Below are 27,667 nucleotides of genomic sequence, written 5' to 3'. Positions count from 1 at the left end.
CAAACATTCAGCGCCGGCCATTGTTGTCGGGCCAGGGGAGGATTGCGGTGGGATACTGTACATGTATGAATTCGGAGTGTATGATAATATCTGCCGTTGCCATGGCGACAGCTGGAACTTGTCATCCTTCTTTGATTAGTGGAATCTGCAAATGCTCACTGCAAAAATGTGCTTCTGTGACCTGGTGATGTTTGTCTGGTTTATTAAGAGGATGCGGTCGTACTCTCAATATGTTGACAGAAGAATTTTGGGTTAACAGACCGAGGAGATGGGTGGGGTTATTGTGGTTTGAGACAGCAGGTATGCGTTGCAATTACTGCGTGTTAAACGCAGAACTAGGACACAAAAGTCTCCGTTGGACAGATTCGTGAATTAGACTAGCAGATAAAAGCATGCTAAAATATGAGTTTTAGTTATGTGCTGTTTTGACGCATCTGACTTTGTACTGTTGGTGAGTCAGAACAAAATGCCTTATTGCTGTCGTGCACGTACAAGCCCCCCCCCCCCCCTCCCCCCCAGTACCGCGTACATTCATTTTCCAGCTTTCTAAATTCTTCTGACCTTTCTACTACCGTGTTGCTAATGAGTTTTCTCCCTTTCGGAATTTCTCTCCCCTGTCAGGCGTGGGGAAATATTTGCCGGGCTGTTTTCTTGAACTCTTTCCAGTTGCAAAAAAAGAGGGAGATAGGGAATTGTGAAGAGGAGCAGCAAAAAAGGTTTGTTTATGTAACCATGCAGACGTTTACGACAGACGCTCCTATCTTTTAACGCAGTTCACGTGCAGGTTCTTGGGGCCGTACGCTGGTGCTGTGCATATTCGAGAGAGAGAGAGAGAGAGAGAGAGAGAGAGAGAGAGAGAGAGAGAGAGAGAGAGAGAGAGAATGAGAATGTTTGAGAGAGAGTTCATGCATTCAATTCATTGTACAAACGATTTTGTAAGTAAGTACGGTCAAATGTAAGAGGTACTGAGAACAAAACATTCTTTTGCAACGCTAGCTTGCCAGCGGCAGCGGTAGAAAAGTTGTGTGCGGGGCAGACTGAGACACACACACAACAGTTAACAAACACACACACACACACACACACACACACACACACACACACACAACAGTGAACAATAAACACACACACACACACACAAACACACACAACAGTGAACAATAAACACACACACACACACACAAACACACACACACGTTGAGGGGGAGGGGAAGGAATTTATGTGCTGTGGGTAGAAAATTCTGGCTTTGTTCGTGCATGTTTCCAGATACCCCCTGTTTATTTCCACAACAATGTAAGCGTATCAATGGTTGTGTGTGTGTGCGTGTTTGTATGACCTGTGATGAACAACTAGGGCGTTTAAACCTCAACATTTATGTTTTTGACATTTTGATGGCCCAAGCAGAAAAAAGGCTGAGTCAGAATTCCAGTTTTTCTACAGTTAATGGAAGACACAGCGGTCAGCAATAAACTGACCGATAGGAGCTCCCTCAGTTCCCAATCTATTCGGGCGAACGCCACAACAACAACAACAAACAAAACTTGACTAAATGTAAAAAAGAAGAAGAGCAAGCATGTTACCAGTCCCACGCTTTTTTTTTTTTTTAGGTTGAAGGTGCATAATTATTTTGCTAACGAAATGTTTCAAATCGCTTCAGTGCCTAGCGGTTCCGCAGTTCGGTTCTGGAGTGAAGTAACGGTATCCCACAGCCGGAAAACCTTTTAATATTATCTTCATTCCAGTGTAAGCCGTCACGTTAATCGCCATAGACGAGGGTGTTAACCCGTGATTTGTAGTAAAAATGTAAAAAAAATAATACAAATCACGGGGAATGCGATATTTTTACATTTTTACAAATCGCGGTTTTAGGTTCGACGTGATTTGTAAAATGTTTTTTACATTTTTACAAATCACGGGTTAACAGAGGGTCCTGCGTGGAGCAAAAGCAGCTTTCCACTTGGAGTCATACCATAAATCTGCTGTCTGACTGCAGTCTGTACGTATTAGGAATTGTTCGCCCAAATTAATGTCAAAACTACCTCATGGGCTAAGCTGCGAATTTAATTTGTGAAGAAAAAAATGTGTGCTGCGTGTGGTAGTAGAAAGACTATTCTTTTGTTTTTAAATCCGGTGAATACGTCTGGCTCTAGAAATCACGAAACCCGATGAGTGCAATCCCGTGCAAAGAAAGCGTGCGGAATAATTAACGCATGGGAATAGGTTTGCAGGTTGTGTGTGTGTGTGTGTGTGTGGAGGGGGAGTGGTGGGGTTGTTCACTGACAGCTGGGGAATGTTCTGACCATTGACAGCATGCCAGGTAAATAGTTTTACACTCACAGGTAGGCAGCGGGCACGAAGAATGACCATCATCACCAGGCCTTGAAGTCTGTCAGTATACCGGCACACTGGTGCCAAAAGTGATAATTTTAGAGAACACTGATGTTTACAACTAACCCTGCGGATATCTCCGTTTGGTAATTACAAATTAATAATACTTCTGGCACTACTTTTGGGTGAGGTAAGTTAGTGGTAAAAAACGATTTTCGGAAATAACTCCATCGGGCTTCTATAGGTTGTGGAAGAGTGATTACCCTTGCTAAAACCTCTGGCATTGAAACATTGGAGGGGCCAATCACTAGCGAGGGATGTGTCGGAAACACGTGGACAGGAGCACGTGTTTGGGACACACCCGACGGAGTTATTTTAAGAATTCGTCTATTCTGAATGTTGTTTTCAATTACCAGTGATATTTGTACAATTATCAGTTTTGGCGCTAGTTAGTATGCCGACATAATTATAGGTAGGCTGGTCATCATCACAGGTATTGAAGTCAGTCAGCGGCAAGGCTTCGCGAAAGGCTCTGGTCGTCGTCAACAGCCGTGGTGCCAATTGCTGAAATGATGAGAACGTATGGAGGTTTAGTTACCAAAGGTAGGCTGGGATGTTGCTATGATTTATTTGCTTTGTCAATTTGGCTGAAATGGCTATGCAAGTTTCGGAAACTCTCTAGTTGGCTGCAAACAATGACTGTTTCTTTTTTTCTCCAGGAACTCTGGGCAAATTTGCCCAAATGACGCATTGACGGCACAGGTTTTACCGATTTGAGAAGTCAGTTCGATGTTTTGCCGACTGAATGGATCTCTTGATTGGCATGGTTCCACACACCCCCCACCCTCCGAACACACACACACACACACACTGACACACATACACACATTCTCTCTCTCTCTCTTTCTCAGTCTCGGTTCTCTCTCTCTTTGGCCTCAGAGCGAAAGATTTAGAATTTCAATTTCTACCACTGGTAGAAAAACAAAACAAGTTATCAACTGTTTCCTGGGCCTATGCAAAAATTAAAGAGTTTGAGGAAGAAGCGAATAGACTGAAAGGTGACGATGGAGTACAGTCAGAGACTGGTCTCCGGTACAACCAGCAGATAACGCCGGTACAACTCAGCAGTTCCTCTTCCTCCTCCTGTAGCTTCGTGCAGTAAAAGCCAACAGCGTACACAGTGCATGTTTTCCCCATGTGTTACAATCTTGAAAAAGGCTTCTCTGTCGCTCTTGCCCTTGTGTTCTCGGCACCGCTACGCTTCTGTCTCTCTTTTCACCTGTGTGCTTGTCAAACTGCTGATGGACGCTGATTGAAGCGAACCTCAAGTCTGGCAGCGTGCGGAATTCGGTGTTCACTGTCTGTTTGACTCATCACGTGCTTCGTTCAGAGATAGTCCACTGTACTTCTCTGCGGCTTCTGTCTCTCTTTGCACCTGTGTGCTCATCAAACTACTGATGGACGCTGAGTGAAGTCAGTTAAACTCTGAAGTCTGGCAGCTTGTGGAATTGAGTGTTCACTGTGTGTGTGTTGGCCCCACTGTGTGCACGTGCTTCGTTCAAAGATACCGTCACGCTTCTCTGGCTCTTGTCTCCCTCTCTTTTTGCACCTGTGTTCTCGTCAAACCACTGATGAACGCTGACAGTGAAGTCAGTAAAACTCAAAGTCTGGCATGCAGCGTGTGGAATTGGGTGTTCAGTTTGTGTGTGTGTGTGTGTGTTGGCCCCACTGACTGTGCACGTGCGGTACGCTGCTAATGGTCTGGGAGGGTCTTTGTGTTCGCTTCCCACAGACACCGACAACACTGCTACAGCGGCCGGCTACTGTACCGTCTGTTTTGGAGTATCGTTTCGTCGTATAGTGTGAGCGTACCTTTTGTGATGTGTAGGCATGTGAATCTTGCAGTTATCTCCGAGTGCAAAGTTTGGTGCTAATAGTAATAGGGTTTGGTGGCTTTTTTTTATGCCACTGAAAGGGTGTGCATTTTACGCTCTCTCTCTGCCCAAAGTGTGCCGCTAACAACTGTTTGACTTTGCTTTATATGATAGCGCTGTGTTTCTCCGTGCTGATTGGAGAGGTGATGGTTGTGTTGATTTTGATGGGAAAGTTCTTTGCAACGTTCGAGATTCGTCATTGATCACTTCAGTCGTGTGCATCTCGTGTGGTATATCATGTGCGCAAATAAGAACAAGGGTGTCAGTCTTGTCTGTGTGCTTTGATAAGCAAAGGAGCTTGTCTTCAGATACAAACTAAGTGTGTGTGGTCCATGCGTGCCTATTCTTTTAAAATATGTAAAAAAAAAATGTCCTAAGCAGTGGATTTTTGCCAAAAACCTTACGGAACTTTTGGCGTCTGCGGTTGCGTGTTGTTTTGATTTTCAATATATGTTGTGAAGCTGCTGGGCAAGAAAGGCTGCTTTTCCATAGCTCTGTGCACATTTCCATGACCGTGAGAGAGAGAGAGGGGGGGGGGGGGGCTCCGTTCTCAGCTATGTCTGTTTTGCTCATCGAGTTGCTTTTGGTGCATTTGTTTCTCTTTTGAACTGTAAAGATACATACGCTGCAATCTGTTCTGTCTGGAAATGTAGTCAGTCGAGAATCAAAAACAAGAGAGGTTACGTTAATGGCCTATCGGCCTTTAAACGTTGATAAGCAAGATGCACATCAGACAAAAATTGATGGTGAATGGTACTAGTATTTATCTCCAAGTTGTTGCCGCTTTTAAAATGGACGAGGCAAAATCTGTTTTGGTAGTCAGTCACGGGCTTCCAGTCTCTCGGGCTTTCTCCAGAAATAGCGCTGTGGAAGGTGCGTCACATACTGAAATTAGAGTAAAACTGTTGAGGTTCATACAGTGTGACGACGGAGCTGAAGATTGTCGTCTTTCCGTTGATTTTGTACGTGCTGGAGCATTACAGTACGTTCTGGTTCAGTTCTAAACCTCACATGCTGTCGTGCACAGCATACATACCCTCTCTTCCTCTGCGTCACTGAAAATAGCTTTGAAGATTGCGAATATTGCTGAGATAAGATCACGTCAGTTCCTTCATGCATCCTGACCAAAATTCTTCTACTAGCAGTAGAACTAGAAGATCTTGGTCCTAACCTTCCTGCAGAGCCGAGGAACATGATCAGATTCTGTTCATACCTGTAAACCTTTCATTCTGTACAACTCACCTGCCTGTGGTTATGCGGTGGATTATTTTTCTGGGACAGGTACCACCGGTGCTTGGACCTTTGCGTAGGCTACGTGGTTGGAACATACGGAATGCATCAGTTCTGCGCTCAGTCACTCTCAGAACTTCTATTTCTTCTGTAAACTTGCCAGCAGGTTATGCGGAGATTTATTTTGCTAAGGGGATATGTCGCTGATTAGACTTTTGCTTATTTGGTTGGAGCATGTACAAGGCAGCACACATCATTCTCGGCCGTACTTACAACTTCAAATTCCAAATTCCAATTCCCACACCCCACCACCCTTCCTACGTACTAACACAACCCCCACCCTACTTCTATAGTGGAACCCCCCTTTTAACACTTTCTACCCCACCAATGTTGACCAAGTTTTTTTTAGCCGAGACCAGCTGTGCTGCAGCAGGTTAATCAGAATTGTAGTAACTGTGTATCAACACGCTGGAATGCAGGCGTTAGATGGACGGAACAGGAAGCAACTGAAGCAAACAGCCTGAGCGTATATATCCGTACCTGGTCAGATAGAGTCATATGAGTGGGTACGGATATCCGTACCTGGGAGACAATGAGCTAAGACTCCCCAAATTAAGACTCCTGCCCTTTTAAGACCTGGTTTTCTCAGACTTCTGTAAATGTACCTCCAGTTCTAAGACACCCCCCTTGAGATCTGATTTTCTCAGATTTTTATTTTATTTTATTTTATTTTTATTTTTTTCTCCCACAAATAGCATATTATTACAAAGTACAGAAAAAATGTGCTTGTTCTTCCAATTAATGTACATCAAGATATATTTATTATACTTGTTTAGCAGGTTATGTTGTGCATGTCTGGTGTTTGGAAATGTATTTAGTGTCTCTGTTTATGTGTGTGGTGATTGCTCACTTCAAAAAGAAACAACAAGCTCTTTCTCAGATTTTTGGATGTCTTGGGGGGGGGGGGGGGGGGGGTTCTACTGTACAACAACTTACCGCCCCCTCCCCCGCTTACCTGCCCCCGGCTTCTGCACTGATCTGATTGTGAACTTGCTAGTTGCGATGGGGTACAGTTTCGGCTAGACGCTTGTGTCAGGTAGAGAAAGATCGTTTGATACTGAGCTGTTTGGATGAGCCTAACTTAGATCATCCTGTGTGCGAACAGGCAAGCATAGACCCCACCTGGCGGGGGTAAGCCGATCCGATCTATATAGCGTACGATTGGCATTGCAGCCATTCTCTTCACTTAGTGGGGTCTAACTTCAATGGAGTCCAGCTTCAAGACCCAACGTGCGCACACACACGCACGTACGCACACACACACACACCCACCCACACGCACGCACACACATCCACACACACATACACACAGTGATTAAGAAAAAGGACAGACAAACTAGACAGACAGACAGACAGACAGACAGACGCACTCAAGGGAGAGCCAGAGGCACAGCCACTTAGTGAGGTCTAACTTCAATGGAGTCCAGCTTCAAGATCCAACGTGCGCACACGCACACACACACACACACACACACACACAATTTTTAGCAAAGGACTGTCAGAGGCACAGACATACAGACACTCCAGCACTGAATGCAAATCAGCATCGACCTGTTTCAGTGTGACCTACAAAGTATTAGTTTCCTGTGCCTGGTATGGTTTACCTGTAAAGTACTGCCACTACTTAAACTTGCATCGCGTTCGTATACCTGTTACTCGTTGAAATTGAGGTTGTCCGGACATTGAACGGGGAGGGGTGAGGGGGGGGGTGGGGTGAGAGGGGGGGGGGGGGGGGGGGGATGGAAGGGGGTATAATTAAATACTTCACGGATTATGAGATGGCTCCAAGAATCAAGTTCCGAACGTGGATTAGTTTTCTGTTGGAGAGAAGGGGGAAGGGGGTGTATATAATTGTATACCTGGCGGATCCGGAGTTGGCTCCAAGCATTACGTTCTGAACGTGGATTAATTTTCTGCTGGCTGCTGCGGTTGCTACGTGGTGGCAGCTGTTTTAGATCGTTCTTGCGTTGAAATAGCTCGGGGGATTTGGGGTAGAAAGAATCGTCTATCACCACCTCCACACCCCCCCCTCCCCCCTCGCCATTCTAAAACTCTTGAACGTGAATGCAGTTTGGTTTTTATGGCGAGTGTGGTTTATGGTATAGGTACATTGTCTATTCGATTAGGGGTGTGACAGCGACCCTGCATTTCGTGTTGCCTGGGTGTTGTAGTGTTAGAATTGCTCAGGGGATTTGGGATGGAAAGGAACATCGCCATTCTGGAACTCTTGGATGTGGATGCAGTTTGGTTTTTATGGCGACTGTGGTTCATGCAAAAAAGTCTTAAAGTCGGTTTGGGCAGTGACAGCGGTAACCTGTTTTTACCTGGCCTTTCGTGTTGCACGAGCGTTCAAGTCTAGCTCATGGGATTTGGGGTGGAAAGGACCCCTCCCCCCAACTTCACTCATTCTTGGATTGTGGATGCGGTTTGGTTTTTATGCCGAGTTTGGCGAGTATTCTTCTCACATCTCTAGCCGGTTGGGTCATTGACAGCGATGACCTCTTTTTACCTGGCATTTCAAGTCGTGTTGCCCGAACAAGCGTGCTTCCAGTTGTCATTTGTGGACTTCGGTTTGCATGTGTATGCAAGAATTGGGTGCATCTGCTGAGGTTTATTTGTGTAAAAGAATGAAAACAATGCTTCGCGGTGTGTGTGTGTGTGTGTATGTGTGTGACTATGTGTCACTCTGTGTGTGTATCTCCCCCCCCCCACTCTCTCTCTCTCTCTCTCTCTCTCTCTCTCTCTCTCTCTCTCTCTCTCTCTCACTCTTTTCATCTCTCTCACTCTTTTGTCATGACGGGAAAAAAGATAAGCAACTTTGAAATTTCTGACTGTCCAATATGTAATTTCTGTGCGTAATTTTTTCAAGAAAGGAAGGTTTGTGAACTTTTCTTCGTGGGAAGCAGCAGCACCAGGGATCCAGGAAGTATTTCTCCTGCTGCTTTCATTTTCCGGAACTGGATTTTTGTGTGTGCTGCTGCTGCTGATAGAACATGTGATTCATACCAGGTTGTAAGCACTTTACCAGACTCTTGACAGCTTCCAAAGAGTTTTCTTCGGCGTGAGCTTCTGCCGTTACTAACGCCAATGCCGAGGAAACTGCAATTAGTGCTAGACAGGAAATATTTACCTGCTGTTCTGTTTTCCTTCTCTCTCTCCCCCTCTCTGTCTCTCTGTCTCTCTCTCTTTGTCTAGTTCTCTCTGTCTATCTCTCTCTGTCTCTCTCTCTCTCTCTCTCTCTGTCTCCGTCTCTCTCTCTGTCTCCGTCTCTCTGTCTCCGTCTCTCTCTGTCTATATCTCTCGCTCTGTCTCTCTCTTCTCTCGTTGGGATTTTGGGTTTTACGGGGAAGTTTTCCAGTGATTCACCCCTTAGTCTAAACTGGGTAGACATTGACAGTTTTGACCTCATTCTTACCTGAGGCTCTCTGTGTTGCCTGTGCTCAATGTGCATTCTGTACACCAGCTGCACTGGATGCTATTGCTAGGGGGAGCGTTTACCAGTGCATCTGTTTGTGCTCAGTTACCTGTGCTTATGTAATACCTTGCATTTAGACTCGTTCCTGTCTGGCTGGAGTGTGGATGTAGCTGTAGTAGGGGGTGGTGTCCTAGGCTGAGGGGCACGACTGAAGCAAAAGTGGGTTAAACCTAAACGGGTGAGAACAAACCGCGTGGTCTGATTCGTTGAAATCACAAAAATGCTTGAAACAAGGACAGGAGAGCTTCTTTTGCTTGATTTTGGTTAGAGATACTGTCGTTCCGCAGCACATGGCCGAGATGATCCCCACAGATCATGTCCACGATTTCACATGGAATAACTATAAGAGCATTCTTGCACTTGGATACATACAAAAAATAAAGCGCCTGAGTGCTTTTTGTACAAAGTGGAATATCTGTTTCATGAAATCTTCCTTTATTTAACTCATTGTCTCCCATGTACGGATATATATTTATCCGTACCCACTCATATGGCTCTAACTGACCAGGTACGCTTATATCCGCTCAGACTGTTAGCTTTAGTCGCTTACTGTAGCGTCTGCATTCCAGCGTGTTGATGCACAGTTACTACACAGTTACTACAATTCTGAGTGACCTGCAGCTGCAGCACAGCTGGTCTCGGCCAAAAAAAACTTGGTCAACATAGGTTGGGTAGAAAGTGTTAATTCAAATTGATATTTTTGAGGAGAACTGAAATCTCAGGAAAGTAACCAGAAAGTGTACTGGCTGGACCTTTTATGAGTAAAGAAGATAGCAGCCCCCCCCCTCTCCCCATGAAAACAAATGTTTCGAGAGAGGAAAAATAACAAAACACTCTAGATCAAAAGCAAAGTTCAGGTAATAATCAAAATCCTGCCCTCAGCAATAAACAGGGGTTGTGGTAAACTGTTTTGAATTGATGCAAGCTTTTTATTTAGGTTGGCATGACTTGGCACACTCTCACACTCTCAGACAGAAGCAGCTTGCCTTTCACACCATTTTAAATGGTTTCACATGCACTAGAGCGTCATCCTGCGTTTTGTTGTTCAGGCATGGGAACTCTCAGATGATGGATAAGATTGTCAGAGGTGGTAGAGTTCAGATTTTAGATGAGCAGAAAATGTGTCTTATGAAAACTAGTTTTAAACTTCAGAGCCATGTTTTGACTTTATTTTACTTCTCATTTTCGTGGGTATGATAGCTTTGACAGACAGATTTTCTGATTCATCCTGCGTTTCGTTGTTCAGGAATGGGAACTCTCAGATGATGTGTAAGATTGTCAGAGGTGGTTCGTCAAATTTTAGATGAGTAGAAAGTGTTTTAAGCGATAACTTATTTTGGACTTAATACAGATGCGTGTTTTTGACTTTGTTTTACTACTCATTTTGATAGGTCGAGAGCTTTGACGGGAAATTTTCTGAAGTTTTTAATGAGTCAAATTTCAGAGGATCAGAAAGTGTTTCAGATGATGACAAAATTCGGACTTAATAGGAATTTATGGTTTTGAACATAATATGATACTCCAAAATACTTTCACGGTTGCTTTAATGGGATCAAACCAGAAACTGACAGATTAGTTATTGCAGTCGCATACATAGGTACGCATACATAGGTACCAAACTTGGGACGTTTCAAAACAACAGTAGCGACAATAGAAGCGCACTCAGGTCCATTTGGAATAAAATAAGATTATGCACCTTCTAGTTGTAGGCACAAAATATATGCCACATTCGACATGTTTTTTCTGGGAGAATACACAAAGGAATGTGTCCACAGTTTGCTCTTTTTGGGATGTTTTTGGCTGCGTTGCCCCATTGCCTGATTGTTTGATGAAAGGCTGGCACATTGTACAAGTCGGACTGTGTGAACAGTGCTGGCACGGTGGTGGCGGGCTGGATGGCTGTAGCCTGTTGATTGGCTTGACATTTTGCTGCAACTGGAGACGACCCACTGGGGGATGATGGGATAATGTGTCATCATCATCATCATCGCCATTATCTGTGGCTAGGCATGTGCTCCAATCCGAGAGGTGCCGTCATGTGTTGTGGCTGTGACAGTCATGATTGCTGTGGTCTCGGGCGTCTGTGTCAAGGCTGTGTTAAGTTTTCAGTGTTGCTAAAAACATGTATACGTTGCACTGCAAGGCTGTTACTAGGGTTTGTTTTTCTCAGGAACATTTTCTGGATTTGGCAGAAATGTTTTGGCAATTTTAGGAAGTTTTAGGCAGTCTATCGGTTCACATTTTCTTCTTCACTAAAATGTTTGGAATTTTGTCAAAATTATGTCTCATTTTTGGGCAATTTGAAATAATGTTTGGCGTGAAACCATCAATGCTGACATCAAATGACATCCCTATTCTTTTATAGGCCAGTCTCTATGTCACTGTTCATTGTGGCACTCGATTGTACTGTGTGCAACTAATCTCTGGTTTGCAATTAACAGTGCTTTTCTATGCTTTTTGGATCAATGGTGGGAAAATTCTAGTGTTTATTTTTGAAAGTCCAATCAGTGAGTTCGTAATGACTCGTGAGTCTGATTTGTTCAAATAACCGTTTTGTTTGTTTTCATCTGTGTCACTTCAGCGTTGCAATAAAGAGTGAAGCAGAGTTATTGGTTGTATTGTGTCATTGTTTTTTAATCAATGACAAGGAAGTTTAGTAAAGGTATGAGGATTGATGATTGTCGAAGTTCAATCAAGGAAGTTGTGAGTTTGTTTCATTGTGCTAAGGCCCCCCCAAAAAAATAGGTCTGTTTACGGTAACCCGACCGACCCTTGTTTTTTCGCGCGACCCTAGACTTTTTTTTGGCATTTGGAAAAAAAAAAAAAAAAAAAAAAATCTTGTTTTTTTGGCAAAATAACGTAAAAATATGTTTTTTTGGAAAAAGAAAAAGAAAAAAAAATCCCGACCTACCGACCCTATTTTTTTGGCCTATGTTACCGTAAACAGACCTATTTTTTTTGGGGGCCTAATCAGGGCAGTATGCCCTTGAACTGCACGGCTGCAATAGTACATGTGTGGGGCATGAAGATGATGAACATCAGCGATATGACTGCGAAGTTCAGTTGTTTCATGTTTCCGTTACTCTGTGCTCAGAAATCGTGAAGGATTGGATTCTTTCTTTTGACCAGCTTACCCATCATCAATATCCGTGTGGTGGATTTGTGTAAGAGTCTTAAGTACCCTAACACTTGTCAGTTGACAGTCATCAAGGCGTTCATTAATATCATCGTGTGACAGTATTTAAACGATGCTGCACATACTGTCGTGTGACGGTATGCTGAGTATAATCCGCTCAAACTTCTGGACCAAAATTACTTCCGTTTGAACGATCGCGACCAAAACTGTGGACCAGTTTTCAGAAACAGTGCTACATGTTGTATCATGCTGCTGAACTAAAATTGTCTCTGGCTTACAAAAGTTGAGATTGAAGAAAACTTTTCAACTTTGTTATTTTTTGTGGGACTGCCGCAGAAATGGACCTAATGGAACAATAAAACGGCTGTTATCTTGGAAAAGAGATTTGTACACTCACCTGACCATATTGAACAGAAATAATGGTTTGAACACTTACCTGAACATGACAATCAGTGCAAAACGGAGTCAAATGTGTTTCAATTGCATTTAGAAGGAAAAAAAGTAGTTTTGTTTTGACAGTGGAGTAACAACCTGAATCCAGGCCAAAGAACCATGGCCAGAATACAAAGCGGTGAGTACCCGGACGACTACACAGAGATCGTTAACGAAATCAATGACTTTATTGCCTCTTTGGACGGTGTTCCAGGGCAGACAACTCCTCCGCAATCTTTCAGCAGCGGTGGTGCGGTGCCCAGCTCTGGCGCGGGAGGTGTCCACCACCACCACAACAACAACAACACCAACAGCAACTACAGCAGCTCGGGCTACTACGCGGCAATCAGCGGCAGTGGGGGTGGAGGCTACAGTGGGGGTGGCAGCAGCGCAAGCTCGGACGCAGGCTACGGGGGAAGTAACTCCACCAACGCCAGTCGGGGGGCGTCGGAGTTCCTCACTCCTTACTCCGGGGGCCACCTCGGTGACAGCCGCTTCAGCGTGGACAGCCTCGAGCACGACTATGAGCCCATCGAGAATATAGCGGTTGCCACGCCCCCTCCCACCCCTCCGCGGAACCCCACCCCTATTCTGCGGAAACCCTCAACGCTAACAGGCTGCAGCCCTGGCCCTCGCAAAATGGCTGACGGGTTCCCCAAGCATGTGAAGGCTGTTTTCAACTTCAAGGGAACAAACAACGATGAGGTAAGTTTGCTTTGCGTGTTAATTCTCTGTTACTGTTTGCCTTGTTCTTGCAGCTGCAGTGTTGTTCTCAGGCTACGGTCCTTGACGCACACTTTTTGATCTTACATGTCTTGACTCCAGGTCAATCAACCTCCTGATAGTTTTGACATTTAGAAGGTCTTCTTGTAGCCATGGCATTTGAATCTGTAAATATTTTCAATTCAGGAGGAAAACGGTCATAAAAGTTTAAAAAAAACGCTCCTGCATAACACACGTGTACGTGGGAGTTGCAGCCCATGAACGCAGCAGAAGAAGAAGAAAAAGAAGGTAGTTGTTATACAGAGGGAGGTCCCACTGCACACTTACCATAGCCAAAGTGGGGTGTAAGGAGTGCCTTTCTGATCTTCTGTTGCCCAGTTTACAAATCTTAATTACACCCCCCGGTATAGGGGTGTGTATAGGTTTCGCTCGATGTGTTTTTTGCTTGTTTGTTTGTGTTCGCATATAGATCTCAAGAATGAACCGACCGATCGTCACCAAACTTGGTGAACAGGTTCTATACATTCCTGAGACGGTCCTTACAAAAATTGGGACCAGTCAAACACACGGTTAGGGAGTTATTGGTGGATTAAGATTCTACAAGGACTTATAGAGCGACATATTAATGGTCAAAGGGAAATAACCACACTTGTTAGCAGTGCCTGCTCAGTTGGTGGCAGTGAGAATGCTAAGGACGGGGGTGTTTTTCCTACCTCGGAGGAATTTCTTGTTTTTCATATTTTTTGTTCATGAATAACCTGTGTAAATGTACCCCCATTTTAAGACTCCCTCCTTTTTGAAACCTGAATTTCTGTGATTGTTGGAGGTCTTCAAAGAAGGGTTCCACAGTTCATTGTTGGAGGTCTTCAAAGAAGGGTTCCACAGTTCATTTCGGGCGGGGCGGGGACGTAGCTCAGTCGGTAGCGCGCTGGATTTGTATCCAGTTGGCCACTGTCAGCGTGAGTTCGTCCCCACGTTCGGCGAGAGATTTATTTCTCAGAGTCAACTTTGTGTGCAGACTCGCCTCGGTGTCCGAACACCCCCGTGTGTACACGCAAGCACAAGACCAAGTGCGCACGAAAAAGATCCTGTAATCCATGTCAGAGTTCGGTGGGTTTTAGAAACACGAAAATACCCAGCATGCTTCCTCCAAAAGCGGCGTATGGCTGCCTAAATGGCGGGGTAAAAACGGTCATACACGTAAAATTCCACTCGTGCAAAACACGGGTGTACGTGGGAGTTTCAGCCCACGAACGCAGAAGAAGTAGAAGAAGAAGAAGTTCATTTTGGGCAAGGCTACATCTTCAAAGTTATGTACCACATAGGAGTCCTTTGAGGGAGGTTTTACTGTACAAAATATGTGATCCACACTCAGGTGTTTGCAAGGGGGTGCCTGTCTGAGTTCCGGCGAAACCAGCCTCAGACTCTGAGATGGGCGTCAAGATGATACAAGGCTGCATCTTCAAAATGTGTTGTAATATATGGGGGTCCTTTATGGGAGGTTTTACTGTACAATATATGTGATCCACACTCAGGTGTTTGCAAGGGAGTACCTGTCTGATCTCCAGTGAAATCTGCAAGGAAGGTTACACTCCAGCCTGAGACTCTGAGATGGCCATCAAGGTGATACATGGAGGGCAAGGCTGAATCTTCAAAGTGTTGTAATAAATATAGGGTCCTTGACTCTAAGCAGAAGTGTTCCCCTTTTGAACACATTTCTTTTACAAGTTGTTAACACTTTGTGAAATAGTTGTACCAGAAAAACAGACACACATAAACACAATGTTCACAAGTGTGCATTTGAACCTGAACAGTATGTGTGTAACTTTTGCCAGTAGAACTATGTACTATGTCTCAAAGTGTTCAAAACTTGTTTTAGAAATGTGTTCAAAAGTGGAACACTTCTATTTAGAGTGGGAGGTTTCACTGTACCATTATATCATACCTGAGCCACATTGAGGTGGTTACAAGGGAGACGGAGGGAGTGCCTTTCTGAGCTCCAGTCAAACCTGCACAGAAGGTTACACTCTGGCACACGTCCAGCCTCTGACTCTCAGATGACCATCAATATGATACATTGTGGCCAAGGCTGCATCTGGTACCGTTTACATGGACAGGGCTTTGAAACCCAATGATGGATGTCCAGTATTGCTGATTGCCTCCTTGTTAATTAGTACAGATACAGTGGAACCCTTCTTTTAAGAGCACTCTAAATCCATGTAGGATACATTGCGGCCAAGGCTGCATCTGGTACAGTTACATGGACAGGGCTTTGAAACCTAATGATGGATATCCAGTATTGCTGATTGCCTCCTTGTTAATGTTAATTAGTACACATACAGTGGAACCCTTCTTTTATGACCACTTTAAATCCATTTAGGATACATTGCGGCCAAGGCTGCATCTGGTACAGTGTACATAGAAAGAGCTTTGAAACCTTATGATTGAGAGAGACATATCCAGTATTGCTAATTGCCCCCTTACTTTGTATAGAAACACAGAGGAACCCTTCTTTTAAGAGCACTCTAAATCCATTTAGGATACATTGTGGGCGAGGCTGCCTCTGGTACAGTTTACATAGAAAGGGCTTTGAAACCTTATTATACATGAGTATGCAGAAAAGGAGTTTCTGGTATATAATTATATTAATGTCTGGAAACTACACATTTGTTTACTGTAACTCATATGACAAAATAACCAAGTTCATCCTATACTAAGTGTTATTCGCTATAGCTGCAACCTCTCAGAGTTGTGTATACAACTAAACGTGTGACGCTGATAGGTGTTAACTCTTTGTGTACATCGTACTACAGTACATGTTTACACACAGCCAGTACGCGTTGTAGTAAATCATCCGCCCATCTCCTCTCCGCTCTAATGTCTGGGAGCAGAATGTTTCTCCGACGACCCCCCCTCCCCTCTAACATGGAACAAGAACGTTTTCCCTCTCCTTCTCCCAAACCCTCTTCAACTCCCATCTAATGTGTGGAACCAGAATGTTTCTCTCTCCCCTCTTCCCCCTCTCACTCTAATGTGTGATTCCAGAATATTTTTCTCTCCCCTCTTCCCCCTCTCTTCCCTTCCTCCCCTCTTCCCCCTCTTCCCTCTTCCCCCTCTCCCTCTCTCCCCCTCTCACTCTAATGTGTGATTCCAGAATGTTTCTCCCAACCTCCCCCACCCCCTCCCCCTCTCTCTATCAGAGGAACGATGTTTCTCCCTCCCCTGATCCTCTTTCAACCTCCCTCTCTCTCCCCCCCTCTCCCCCCCTCTCTCTCCCTCTCTCTCCCTCTCCCTCTCTCTCTCTCTCTCTCTCTCTCTCCCTCTCCCTCTCTCTCTCTCTCTCCCTCTCTCTCTCTCTCATCTGTGTATGGAACCTGGATGTTTCACCTTCCTCCACTGAGTATCTCCCCGCCTCTACCCAAATACCTCCACTTTTAGTTCTGAGTGTCTGGAACCCGAATGTTTCTCCCTCCTCTGACAGTTTCCTCTACTCCCCCCCCCCCCCCCCCCTTCGTTCCCCTTCCTCCTTCGGCGTTACCTGGCTCCCTCTCTCTCTGTGTCTCTCTCACTCTCTCTCTGTCTCTCTCTCTGTCTCACTCTCGATCTCTCTCTCTCTCTCTCTCTGCCTGCCTGTCTGTCTGTCTGTCTCTCTCTCTCTGTCTCTGTCTCTCTCTGTCTCTCTCTCTCTCTCTATTTGTGGACTGCATATTGATTGGTTTTATGAGTGTGTGTTAACTGTTGGATCAGTATTTTCCTTTGTGTGTACATACTATACCTTGCTTTTTACCCTTAGTCTTAGATATTTTTGTTTACCTATGGCTTTCGTGTCGGTGTGTTTGTTTGTTCGTACTCATAAACTGGTTTGCTATGTTATTAATGTTTTGTTCATTCGCCTTTTACCCCTTTTATGAATGATGCAGAAATTGTTGTTTTACCTTGTCTATTAGGCTTTTATTAGCTACTGACAATAAAGTGTCCAAGCGTCTCTCTCTCTCCCCCTTCTCTCTTTCTCCCCCCCCCCTGTCTGTCTTGCACTTACCTGGAGGCCGCTGGTTTGAGTGTTTGCAGGTGTGGGCAGGTGAAGACAGTTGTAGGCACAACACTTCACCCCAGGCCCGCTGTGCACCCCGCTCGCTACCTCCAGGCCGGAGGAGGGGTCTGCTTGGGTCTGTAATGCTGTTAACTTTCAGCTCTTCCTTGAAATGAAAATTAGTCGGCTCACTACAGCCACATGCATCCTCTGTTCTTACCTGGCCTTGGTGTCAACCCACTTGTTGGCTTCGTTTGAGCAGAAAAAACGTTTGACCATTATTTTCTTAGCCCAAACTTTGCTCTTGTATTGTTTTAGACCACAAGTATTGATATCCATCAGAACAGCGTCTTACGGTCCAAGGTTCTTAATTTCATTTGAATCTTTTACCATCGCCATGTTGTTTTGAATGTTCCTCTGCCATTTTCTCCTCCCCCCTCTCCCCCCTTAATTATACATCCTTACCGCTGCCTGGTATATATAATAATAATTATGGAAACAACAACCTGCTGCACTCATTCCTGCAGCTCGATCACTCGGCCCATGAGTTAAACCCTTGACCACAGAAAGGGGGTGGTTGAAGTACGACCTACCTAGTACCCCCCCTCCCCCGCCAACCAGCCCCCCCCCCTCCTCCAACCCCCACATGTACACAAAGAGTTTTTGAGTCAAGAGCCTCCAGGTTGATTCAGGTTCTTGAGTCAAGGAGCTCTTAATGACCTCGCACACAAAAAACTCCCTGCACATTCGTAGCTGTAATGTATACCTCTTGTCTTTTGATTAATTCATGAGAAAGAACTATGTGTGCGTTGAATATGATAAAACTCTGTGATCATACATATAGCTGCGGAGAGGACATTTGAATAGAATGAATCGTGAAAAAGAGTACGCAGTATAGAACTATAGGAATTGCCATTGTGTGCATGTGCATCATTTACAGAATCCTAACCCCCCCCCCCCCCCCGCGGGTTAGGGGGAAGAATTTACCCATGCTCCCCAGCATGTCGTAAGAGGCGACTAACGGATTCTGTTTCTCTTTTTACCCTTGTTAAGTGTTTCTTGTATAGAATATAGTCAATGTTTGTAAAGATTTTAGTCAAGCAGTATGTAAGAAAAGGTTAAGTCCTTTGTACTGGAAACTTGCATTCTCCCAGTAAAGCCCCTGGAGCAAATTTTTGATTAGTGCTTTTGTGAACAAGAAACAATTGACAAGTGGCTCTATCCCATCTCACCCCTTTCCCCATCGTGATATAACCTTCCTGGTTGAAAACGACGTTAAACACCAAATAAAGAAAGAAAGAAAGAAACGAAGGAAGTCTTTAATTGGGGTGTCTTAAACTGAGGGGGCTTCCGCTGTATCACCTTGTGGTCTTCCTGAAGACCCATAATCTCATTTGCACTCTGATGACTGCGTACACCTGTTTATTTCAAGCTGTTAGTTTCAGAGACTTGTATCGTGTAGACTTGCTTTCATAGCTTCAGGTTTCAAAGAATTGCAATTACCGCTGTTTTTTTATGGTGTCAGTTTTAGTTACAGTTTACGCAGCACTCGATCTCAGGGTCTGCTTTCTGCATTGAGTCATCCATGACCTGACGGGGTCAGACCTCGAGGAGAACTAGTCTTTGAAGACGGCCACTAAACCTCAAAAGCCAGAGAAGATAGTTGAAGCAGAGGCGAGAAGGGCGGGGTGGGGGTGGTTGTGTCGAAATTCTTATCTTGGATGTAAACATTGCGGACCAGTTCCACAGATGCAAACGTGATTCTGACCGCGAATCTTCTTCTCGGCCTACAAAGGAGTGTTGTGTATGTCTGTGACCGGTGCTGGCTCCACCTGATAGCCTAAATGACACGGGGGATAAGAGATAAGAAGAGGTGGTGCTACTGAACTGCTGCTGTGCCACCGCTAACACTCTGTGACTGGGATGTTATCAAATGGTGCAGTGGTTCGGTGGCTGGGTCTAGACTGGCTAGAGTGAGCACTACTCCAAAAATCTGGAAACATTGGTTTCAACATATCTCTTAGGCCAAAAAAAAAAAATTGTCTGTTTAGGGTAACCCGACCGACCCTATCGATTTGGCGCCGACCCAAAAACTTTTTTTTGATTTCAAAAAAGAAAAGAAAAAAAAAGAGGTAAAAATGCTAAAAAGAGACATTTGGCGTTTCATTTACACACACACACACACACACACACACACAAAAAAAAAAAACCTACCTACCTACCGACCCTACTTTTTTTGGTCATGTTACCCTAAACAGACAATTTTTTTTTTTTGGCCTTAAGTGATTTTGTACCCTGACACTGAAGAGTATTCTAAGCGGATTATGACTTTATTCATTTATTCTGCAGAAAAGACAAATGCTGGAGAAAAAACGTTCTTTTCTGCAGCATTTCTGCATAATGTCATCTTTTGCCGAAGCAGCGTTTTTTGAGTCACTTGAGAAAAAGTGACTCTATGTAATCGGTCAGTGTTAGTCTGTCCGGCCGGCCGGCCGTAAACACCACCTTAACGTTGGACTTTTCTCGGAAACTATCAAAGCGATCGGGCTCATATTTTGTTTAGTCGTGACCTCCAATGACCTCTACACTTTAAGGATGGTTTCGTTGACCTTTGACCTTTTTCAAGGTCACAGGTCAGCGTCAAAGGAAAAATTAGACATTTTATATCTTTGACAAAGTTCATCGGATGTGATTGAAACTTTGTAGGATTATTCTTTACATCAAAGTATTTACATCTGTAGCCTTTTACGAACGTTATCAGAAAAACAAGGGAGATAACTAGCCTTTTCTGTTCGGCAACACACAACTTAACGTTGGGCTTTTCTCGGAAACTATAAAAGTGACCGGGCTCAAATTTTATGTGAACGTGACTCCCAGTGACCTCTACACTTTGACGTCTGCTTTGGTGACCTTTGACCTTTTTCAAGGTCACAGGTATGTCTTGAAGGAAAAAAATTGAAATATCATATCTCTGAAACTATTCATCGGATTTGATTCAAACTTTATAGGATTATTCTTTACATCAAATTATTTACATCTGTATTGTGTTGTGAATAGCAATTTCTTCCTGTCCATCTGATGCCTCATATAATATTCAGAAATGCGAAAGTGACTCGATCGAGCGTTTGCTCTTCTTGTTTCTGCAGCAAAACATTTTACTGCAGTAAAATTGAAATCAAGAATGCTGCAGTAAAACGGTGCTGTTGTTTTACTGCAGAAACCTGTTTACATTTTTTCTGCAGCATTTTGTACTGGCTCTTGGCGGATTATGACGTTATTCTGGAGAAAACCGAAATGCTGGAGAAAAACTGTCTTTTCTGCAGCATTTCTGCATAATGTCATCTTTCGCCGAAGCAACGTTTTTTACTGCAGTAAAGCAGTTTTTCTGAAGCATAATGTTTACTTGGTTTTCTGCAGCATTATTGCGATTAACTTTTTCTTCAAAATAGTCTGTGACAGTTTTTCTGGAGAAAAACGAACGACCTTGTAAAGTAGCGTTTGTATTTGTCGCCCCCTGGGATAGTATAATAGTTTGTAACTATTGGTAATTCTGGATGAGTCCATCTCTCGACAGAGGGGGGCTCGTGTGCTCCAACATTATAATGAGCCAGTACAAAATGCTGCAGAAAAAGTGTAAACAGGTTTTCTGCAGTAAAACAACAGCACGGTTTTACTGCAGCATTCTTGATTTCAATTTTACTGCAGTAAAATGTTTTGCTCCAGAAAAACCCGTTGCTTCGGCGAAAGATGACATATTATGCAGAAATGCTGCAGAAAAGACAGTTTTTCTCCAGCATTTCTGTTTTTCTGCAGAATAACTGAATAATGCCAAAATGCTGAAGAAAAAGTGTAAACAGTTTTTCTCCAGTAAAAGAACATCACCATTTTACTGCAGCATTCTTGATTTTAATTCTACTGCAGTAAAACTGTGTTACTGCAGAAAAAAAATGTTGCTCTCGCGAAAGATGATATTATGCAGAAATGCTGCAGAAACAAACAGTTTTTCTCCAGCATTTCTGTTTTTCTGCAGAATAACTGAATAAAGTCGTAATCCGCTAAGGATAGAAGAGTGTGCCTCATGCACACCGATGAGGGACAAACTCTATGGACCCATGGAGAGCCTCCGGCGTACAGCAGCCTTCAGCAGGGCCTCCGGAGTTGCTGTCTGAGCGAACAACGAAGAAGAAGAATGACCAATACAGTCCTGAGACATTCTGCTTGCTGGCTCGCGCGCAGAGAAAAATTTTCCCTCTTTATCTTCACTCTCGCTTGCTGCAAAATCCCTCACGCGGAGTTTTTTTTAGACAGGCCAGGCACTGGTTTTCCCTTGACTGTTAATGAATGGTCATTGTCAGGTCATTTTTGCATGGGTCTTAATTTCAGCACATTCTTTTTTAGTTCAGTATCTCCAGAAAACATTTCTTAAAGGTTGCCAGGGGCATCAGCTTATTACTCGGGATGAAAATCCCAAGCGAGATGTAAATTTATTCCTTCCCCAAGAGCGGACGTGTTTCAGCAGTGGTGAAGTCTGGTCAGACTTTTACCTATACCTTAGTTGTGAACTAGAGGGACCATAGCTAATTTTGTGAGATGTTTTTGGGTTCAGTCAATGAGTCATTGTGAGGTCTAGCTGTCACGTTCGTTCTTTGATTATCAACGTTGACATAGAGTTGATTGACTTATGTTTCTGCAGGTTGCAAGACATGGTACGATGTAGTGTTGAAGCTGGCAGTGATGGCTATTCAGTATTGCAGGGCCGAGTGGTATAAAGCTAACTACACGTGGCGCCGTGTAGCAGTGACAGTAGCCCTTTTCTTATCACCTGCCAGCCGAAGTTCCCCCTCTCCAGTTCCCCACCACTTAGTACTGATCTCTTTTCCTCCCCTTTTCCTCCCCGTCCCTCCCCTTATCCCCTCCTCCGACTTGAACCCCCATCGGCCTGCACGGGTTCTTGAACTTGTAGAGGTACATGTACATAAATCTAGCAGTTGTGAAAAAGGGAGGGGGTGATTTGTGACAACTTGAAGTTTTTTTTAAGTCGGAGTTCTTCTTTGGTCACGCCTTTTCTCAGGTTTCAGCTTAGCGTAGAGTTCCTGCAGTGGAAGATTGAAGGTTTAGCTAGAGTTCTGTGTGTGTGTGTGCTTTAGGTGAGTTGGATTCTAGCTCTCATCCGGTATAGTTGGAGTGCAAAGTTCTCAGGATCAGGATACCATACATTCTCTGTGGTATTAACATGTGAAAAGACGTCTGGTGATTTTTCTTGAAAGTTGAGAAAGCGAGGGTGGTCTCAAAAAGTGCGAGTTGGATGTGTGACATCTTTGGATCACAAAGAAAAGTTTCTGCGTGTGTGGTGGCACTTTTAACTTCAACTTTGCCTTCTGAACTTGACCTGTTTGTTATTGCTGTCTTTGTGGCAGAAAGTGCATATCGTTGCAAGTCAAAACAAGCATTCAAAGAAGGAAATCTGTTACTTGATTTTGTGTGTGCTTGAATTAAAAAAAAAAAGACAAAAAGATTGCATGAGTTACTCAGTTCTGGAGAAACATTATGTGGAATAATTCACAGGTTGTTCAAACTTCAAGATATAGTTTGAGGGAGTTCAAACCAGGTTTTTGCTAGTCATTTTACAAGTGGAGTGAGTCTAGCTTGGTAAAGACTAGCTGGTGATGCATCCATTTCAAAAGAAAAAGGTAAGTTCCCATGGTAACCGATTACTCAAATACAGATCTATGGGGAAGTGCTTTGGAAACTTGGTTCATCAAGAAGTTCAGTTGACTGTTAGTGTTACTGCCAGGGAAGTAGAGTACAGGTATAGTTATGATTACATAGATCAGGTCAGTGATTGTTGCTGCTAACAAAAAGAACAAGTCGCGTAAGGCGAAAATACAATATTTAGTCAAGTAGCTGTCGAACTTACAGAATGAAACGCAATGCCATTTTACTCGTAGCATCGTCAGGCCACCGCTCATGGCAAAGGCAGTGAAATTGACAAGAAGAGCGGGGTAGTAGTTGCGCTAAGAAGGATAGCACGCTTTTCTGTACCTCTCTTTGTTTTAACTTTCTGAGCGTGTTTTTAATCCAAACATATCATATCTATATGTTTTTGGAATCAGGAACCGACAAGGAATAAGATGAAAGTGTTTTTAAATTGATTTGGACAATTTAATTTTGATAATAATTTTTATATATTTAATTTTCAGAGCTTGTTTTTAATCCGAATATAACATATTTATATGTTTTTGGAATCAGCAAATGATGGAGAATAAGATAAACGTAAATTTGGATCGTTTTATAAATTTTTATTTTTTTTTTACAATTTTCAGATTTTTAATGACCAAAGTCATTAATTAATTTTTAAGCCACCAAGCTGAAATGCAATACCGAACCCCGGGCTTCGTCGAAGATTACTTGACCAAAATTTCAACCAATTTGGTTGAAAAATGAGGGCGTGACAGTGCCGCCTCAACTTTCACGAAAAGCCGGATATGACGTCATCAAAGACATTTATCAAAAAAATGAAAAAAACGTTCGGGGATTTCATACCCAGGAACTCTCATGTCAAATTTCATAAAGATCGGTCCAGTAGTTTAGTCTGAATCGCTCTACACACACACACACACGCACGCACGCACGCACATACACCACGACCCTCGTTTCGATTCCCCCTCGATGTTAAAATATTTAGTCAAAACTTGACTAAATATAAAAAGAAAGCAGAAAAAAGGAGTGAGGCCAAGACAGTTTTCCAAATTTTGTTCTGAAGGATTCTGCAATAAAAGAAAAGTTCAGCTGGAAACTTAATGAAATATAACAAGATAACAGTGAAAATGTACTCACCAGTACCAGAAACAAGAACAATAAACACGGACCGGTTTCAACGATTGTCTTTGTCAGCAAATATGAAGACAATCCTCGAATCCGGTCCGTGTTTATTACACCCCCGGTATAGGGGTGTGTATAGGTTTCACTCGATGTGTTTGTTTGTGTGTTTGTTTGTGTTCGCATATAGATCTCAAGAATGAACGGACCGATCGTCACCAAACTTGGTGAACAGGTTCTATACATTCCTGAGACGGTCCTTACAAAAATTGGGACCAGTCAAACACACGGTTAGGGAGTTATTGGTGGATTAAAATTATACAACGACTTATAGAGGCACACCCCCGTTGGTCAAAGGGAAATAACCATTCTCACTGCCACCAACTGAGAAGGTTATTTCCCTTTATAGGGGGTGTTTTTCCTATCGGAGGAATTTCTTGTTGTTGATGTTCCTGGTACTGGTGAGTACATTTTCATTGTTATCTCGTTCTTGTTCTTCTCCCCTGCACTCTCTTGTTCCTATTCATTTTAATGAAATGTGTTTCAGCTTCTCAAAGTGCAGTAGAAGGTTTTCATCTTAAATGAATTCACCATCCACCCATCCATACTTTGTGTATGCAGGCATGAGACCAAGGGTAGGGCGGATGGTGGCGAGAGAGGTGAAGGGACGGGCAATGTTTACAGTACCGTGAGCCGGGCTGGGAGCAGTGCCCGCCAATGTTTAGCTCAGGCACCGTCGCGGCAGACGCGCCTTAGTTCTATGCAGGAAAATGCAGCGCGCTATTCTAGCCATCTGGCCAACTGTTCTGGCCATCAGGCCAACTGTCGTCCTCATCTCTAAGGCAGGCTGATACCAAGAGGTGTAAGTTAGCCGCCTTCAGGCTCAGGCATTTTCAAACGCTCGACTCAAGACTATATGGATTTTCTCTTCAATTTTTTTTTACTTATGCTAAGAAAATAAGAAAGTAGCCTGCATCAAGCAACACAAAGAAAAGTTGAGGAATTTCTGGCATTTTTTTCTTGACTGCTGATTTCCAAGATAAAACGCAGAGTACTTCAAAGAAATAGTTGTGGGTTTGCAATGCAGTAAAAGGACAAAACGAGGCCAGGGGGGGATTAGACCACTCCCTTTTCTGCTTCTTTGTTTTGACAGTCAGTCCAATCTGTTTTACACTAGGCTGGTACAATGGAACCCCCATCAGGCATGAAAATTCTTCGTATTTTCCGTATTTTTGAAAAAAATAATCTATTTTTTTTTATTTTCCGTATTTTTGCAATCGATTGCTTCATTTTGTATGTATTTTGGGGCCATGTTTTAAGGCTCAGATAGCCCCAGATTGCACCAAATTGCACCCTTGAAAAAAAAAAATTACGGGGGGGCATGCCCCCGGACCCCCCTAGAAGTCTTGGCGCTTTGCGCCTGCGAAACTTGGCGCTATGCGCCTTCGAATTTTTTTTTCGGTATTTTTTTTTCTTCTTCAGTTTTCATGCCTGCCCCATTTTAATCCCCACCTCTCAACCCCCACCCCTTTCTTTCAAAGCTTGTGTGTCTTAATTGAGCCCGAAGTCGACTTTGCAAAGACTTCAATAAGTCTTTTTCCTCTTGCCAAAGCTTTGTGCAGCCAGCTTCATGGAGTAGAGTTTGCAAAGTTGACTTCGCACAATTAATTTAAGATTTAAGACTTCCTCTCTTTTCTGAATTACTATTTCACAGTTTCTGTTCAGGAAATTTGTAAATTTACCTAGGTTTTAAGACTAGTCTCTTTCAAGGCTACATTTTCTCGGATTTTCGGAGGTCTAATGAAGGGAGGGGGCGGTCAACTGTACATGACACATCTTGATCAAGATTTATAGGCATGGCATACCAGTTCATCTGATTTCTAGTCCTGCTGGATTATAGGACAGCTTTACTGCCTCTTTGTTTTGACAGTCAGTCTAAGCCTAGGTTTTTTTGTTTGTGGGTTGGTTTTTGAATAATTATACTGCTTCAGTGGAACCCATCTCCAAAGGACCTAACCCCCACCCCTACCCCCACCCCTTCCCACACTCCTCCCCCCCCCCCCCATCCTCCAACATGCTAATCAGCTGCTACTTCTATTCAAGCATAAGGCGTGCACAAAAATGCAATCCAACCAGGAATACTCAGAATGGCTATTAGTTTAAAACAATTCTGTATTCCTGTTTGCTTTTTGTGGCTCTTTCGAACACATTATCAAAAGTGCCCCAAAAGATTATGCTGTTGAAAACCCAAGGGGAAAAATAGAAACTAAAGAGTTCTGCAACAGGTGTGATGTGGATTTTACAGATTTTATTGTGTACTTACTCAGATCAACAGACATATAGACACACATGCACACATGCAATTGCACACACAGTCCACACACACACTTGCTCACACACATGCATATACACATGCACACACACACACACACACGCGCACACACACACACACACACACACACACTACACACACACACACACACACACACACACACACACACACACACACACACACACACACAAACATGCAAAAAGACATTTTGAGGGCGTTCTGCCAAGTTTATTCAGGAACTGGTGCCATGGAACAAATCATGAGAATCAATTACCCGATTTTCGGAATGGTTTTATAACCCCTGGGATGTTTAATTTTGTTATCTTCTCAAGCCTTGCCAATTGGGTCACATTAACTTGATGGCGTCCCCCTCTCCTACACTTACCAGAAACTTGGCCAGTCCTAATGGCTTTTTATGAAATAACAATTACTAATCAAAATGGCACCGAATTATTGTTATATATTTAGAAATTATTTGTAAGTTTTTAACAGTCAGGAACTCGAAAACATTTCATTTGTTTTTCCTTCCAGGCCTTGGCTCATTAATGATACAAAGTACACATTCAATACTCATGAATTTGTGTATCAACTGTGTGTTTGTTTCAGCGATGTTTCTCCAAGGGAGATATTGAGTGACAAGTGACGGTCACCCAGCAGTTAGAATTGCATTCTGGAATACAAAATCTCATGAATGGTGTGTGTTGTGTGTTGCAGCTGTGTTTCTCCAAGAGAGATATCGTGACGATCACCCAGGTGTTAGAATTGCGTGCTGGAATACAAAGTGAATGTTTATTTATGATGTATTATAATTGTGTGTGTTGTGTGTTGCAGCTGTGTTTCTCCAGTTGTTAGAATTGTGTGCTGGAATAAATACAAAGTACATGTTTTAAATTCTCAATCTCATGAATTGTGTGTGTTGTGTGTTGCAGCTGTGTTTCTCCAAGGGCGACATCGTGACGGTCACTCAGGTGTTGGACGGGGGCTGGTGGGAGGGAACGCTCAACGGCAAGACTGGCTGGTTCCCTAGCAACTACGCAAAAGAGGTCAAGGCCGGTGAGTGCTGCCATGACACCCAGAAAACAAGATGTGTGGATAAAATACAATACACAATATTCATCAGATCTCCCGACTTATGGACCTTTGAGTTTAAAGGGAACAAACAACCTA

The 27,667-nt window shown here is 43.5% G+C and overlaps 1 protein-coding gene and 1 long non-coding RNA gene across 7 annotated transcripts in view; both read left to right on the top strand.

Moving 5' to 3' along the window:
- Positions 1 to 27,667, top strand: part of LOC138945457 (uncharacterized) — a 350,740-nt gene that overhangs the window by 203,053 nt on the left and 120,020 nt on the right. The gene's annotated exons all lie outside the window — the stretch shown is intronic.
- The window catches only part of LOC138945450 (rho guanine nucleotide exchange factor 7-like), an 88,935-nt gene that overhangs the window by 6,013 nt on the left and 55,255 nt on the right, over positions 1 to 27,667 (top strand). For all 6 annotated transcript variants that reach the window (XM_070316877.1, XM_070316875.1, XM_070316876.1 and 3 more), the window contains exons 2-3: positions 12,811 to 13,301; positions 27,430 to 27,553. In XM_070316877.1, coding sequence (XP_070172978.1) covers positions 13,236 to 13,301; positions 27,430 to 27,553 — 190 coding nt within the window. In that variant the 5' untranslated portion in view covers positions 12,811 to 13,235. The remainder of the gene's footprint in view (positions 1 to 12,810; positions 13,302 to 27,429; positions 27,554 to 27,667) is intronic.

The sequence above is a fragment of the Littorina saxatilis genome, linkage group LG13 (genome assembly GCF_037325665.1).
Source record: "Littorina saxatilis isolate snail1 linkage group LG13, US_GU_Lsax_2.0, whole genome shotgun sequence".
Taxonomy (NCBI): domain Eukaryota; kingdom Metazoa; phylum Mollusca; class Gastropoda; order Littorinimorpha; family Littorinidae; genus Littorina; species Littorina saxatilis.
This window is presented reverse-complemented; position numbering and strand designations above follow the sequence as displayed.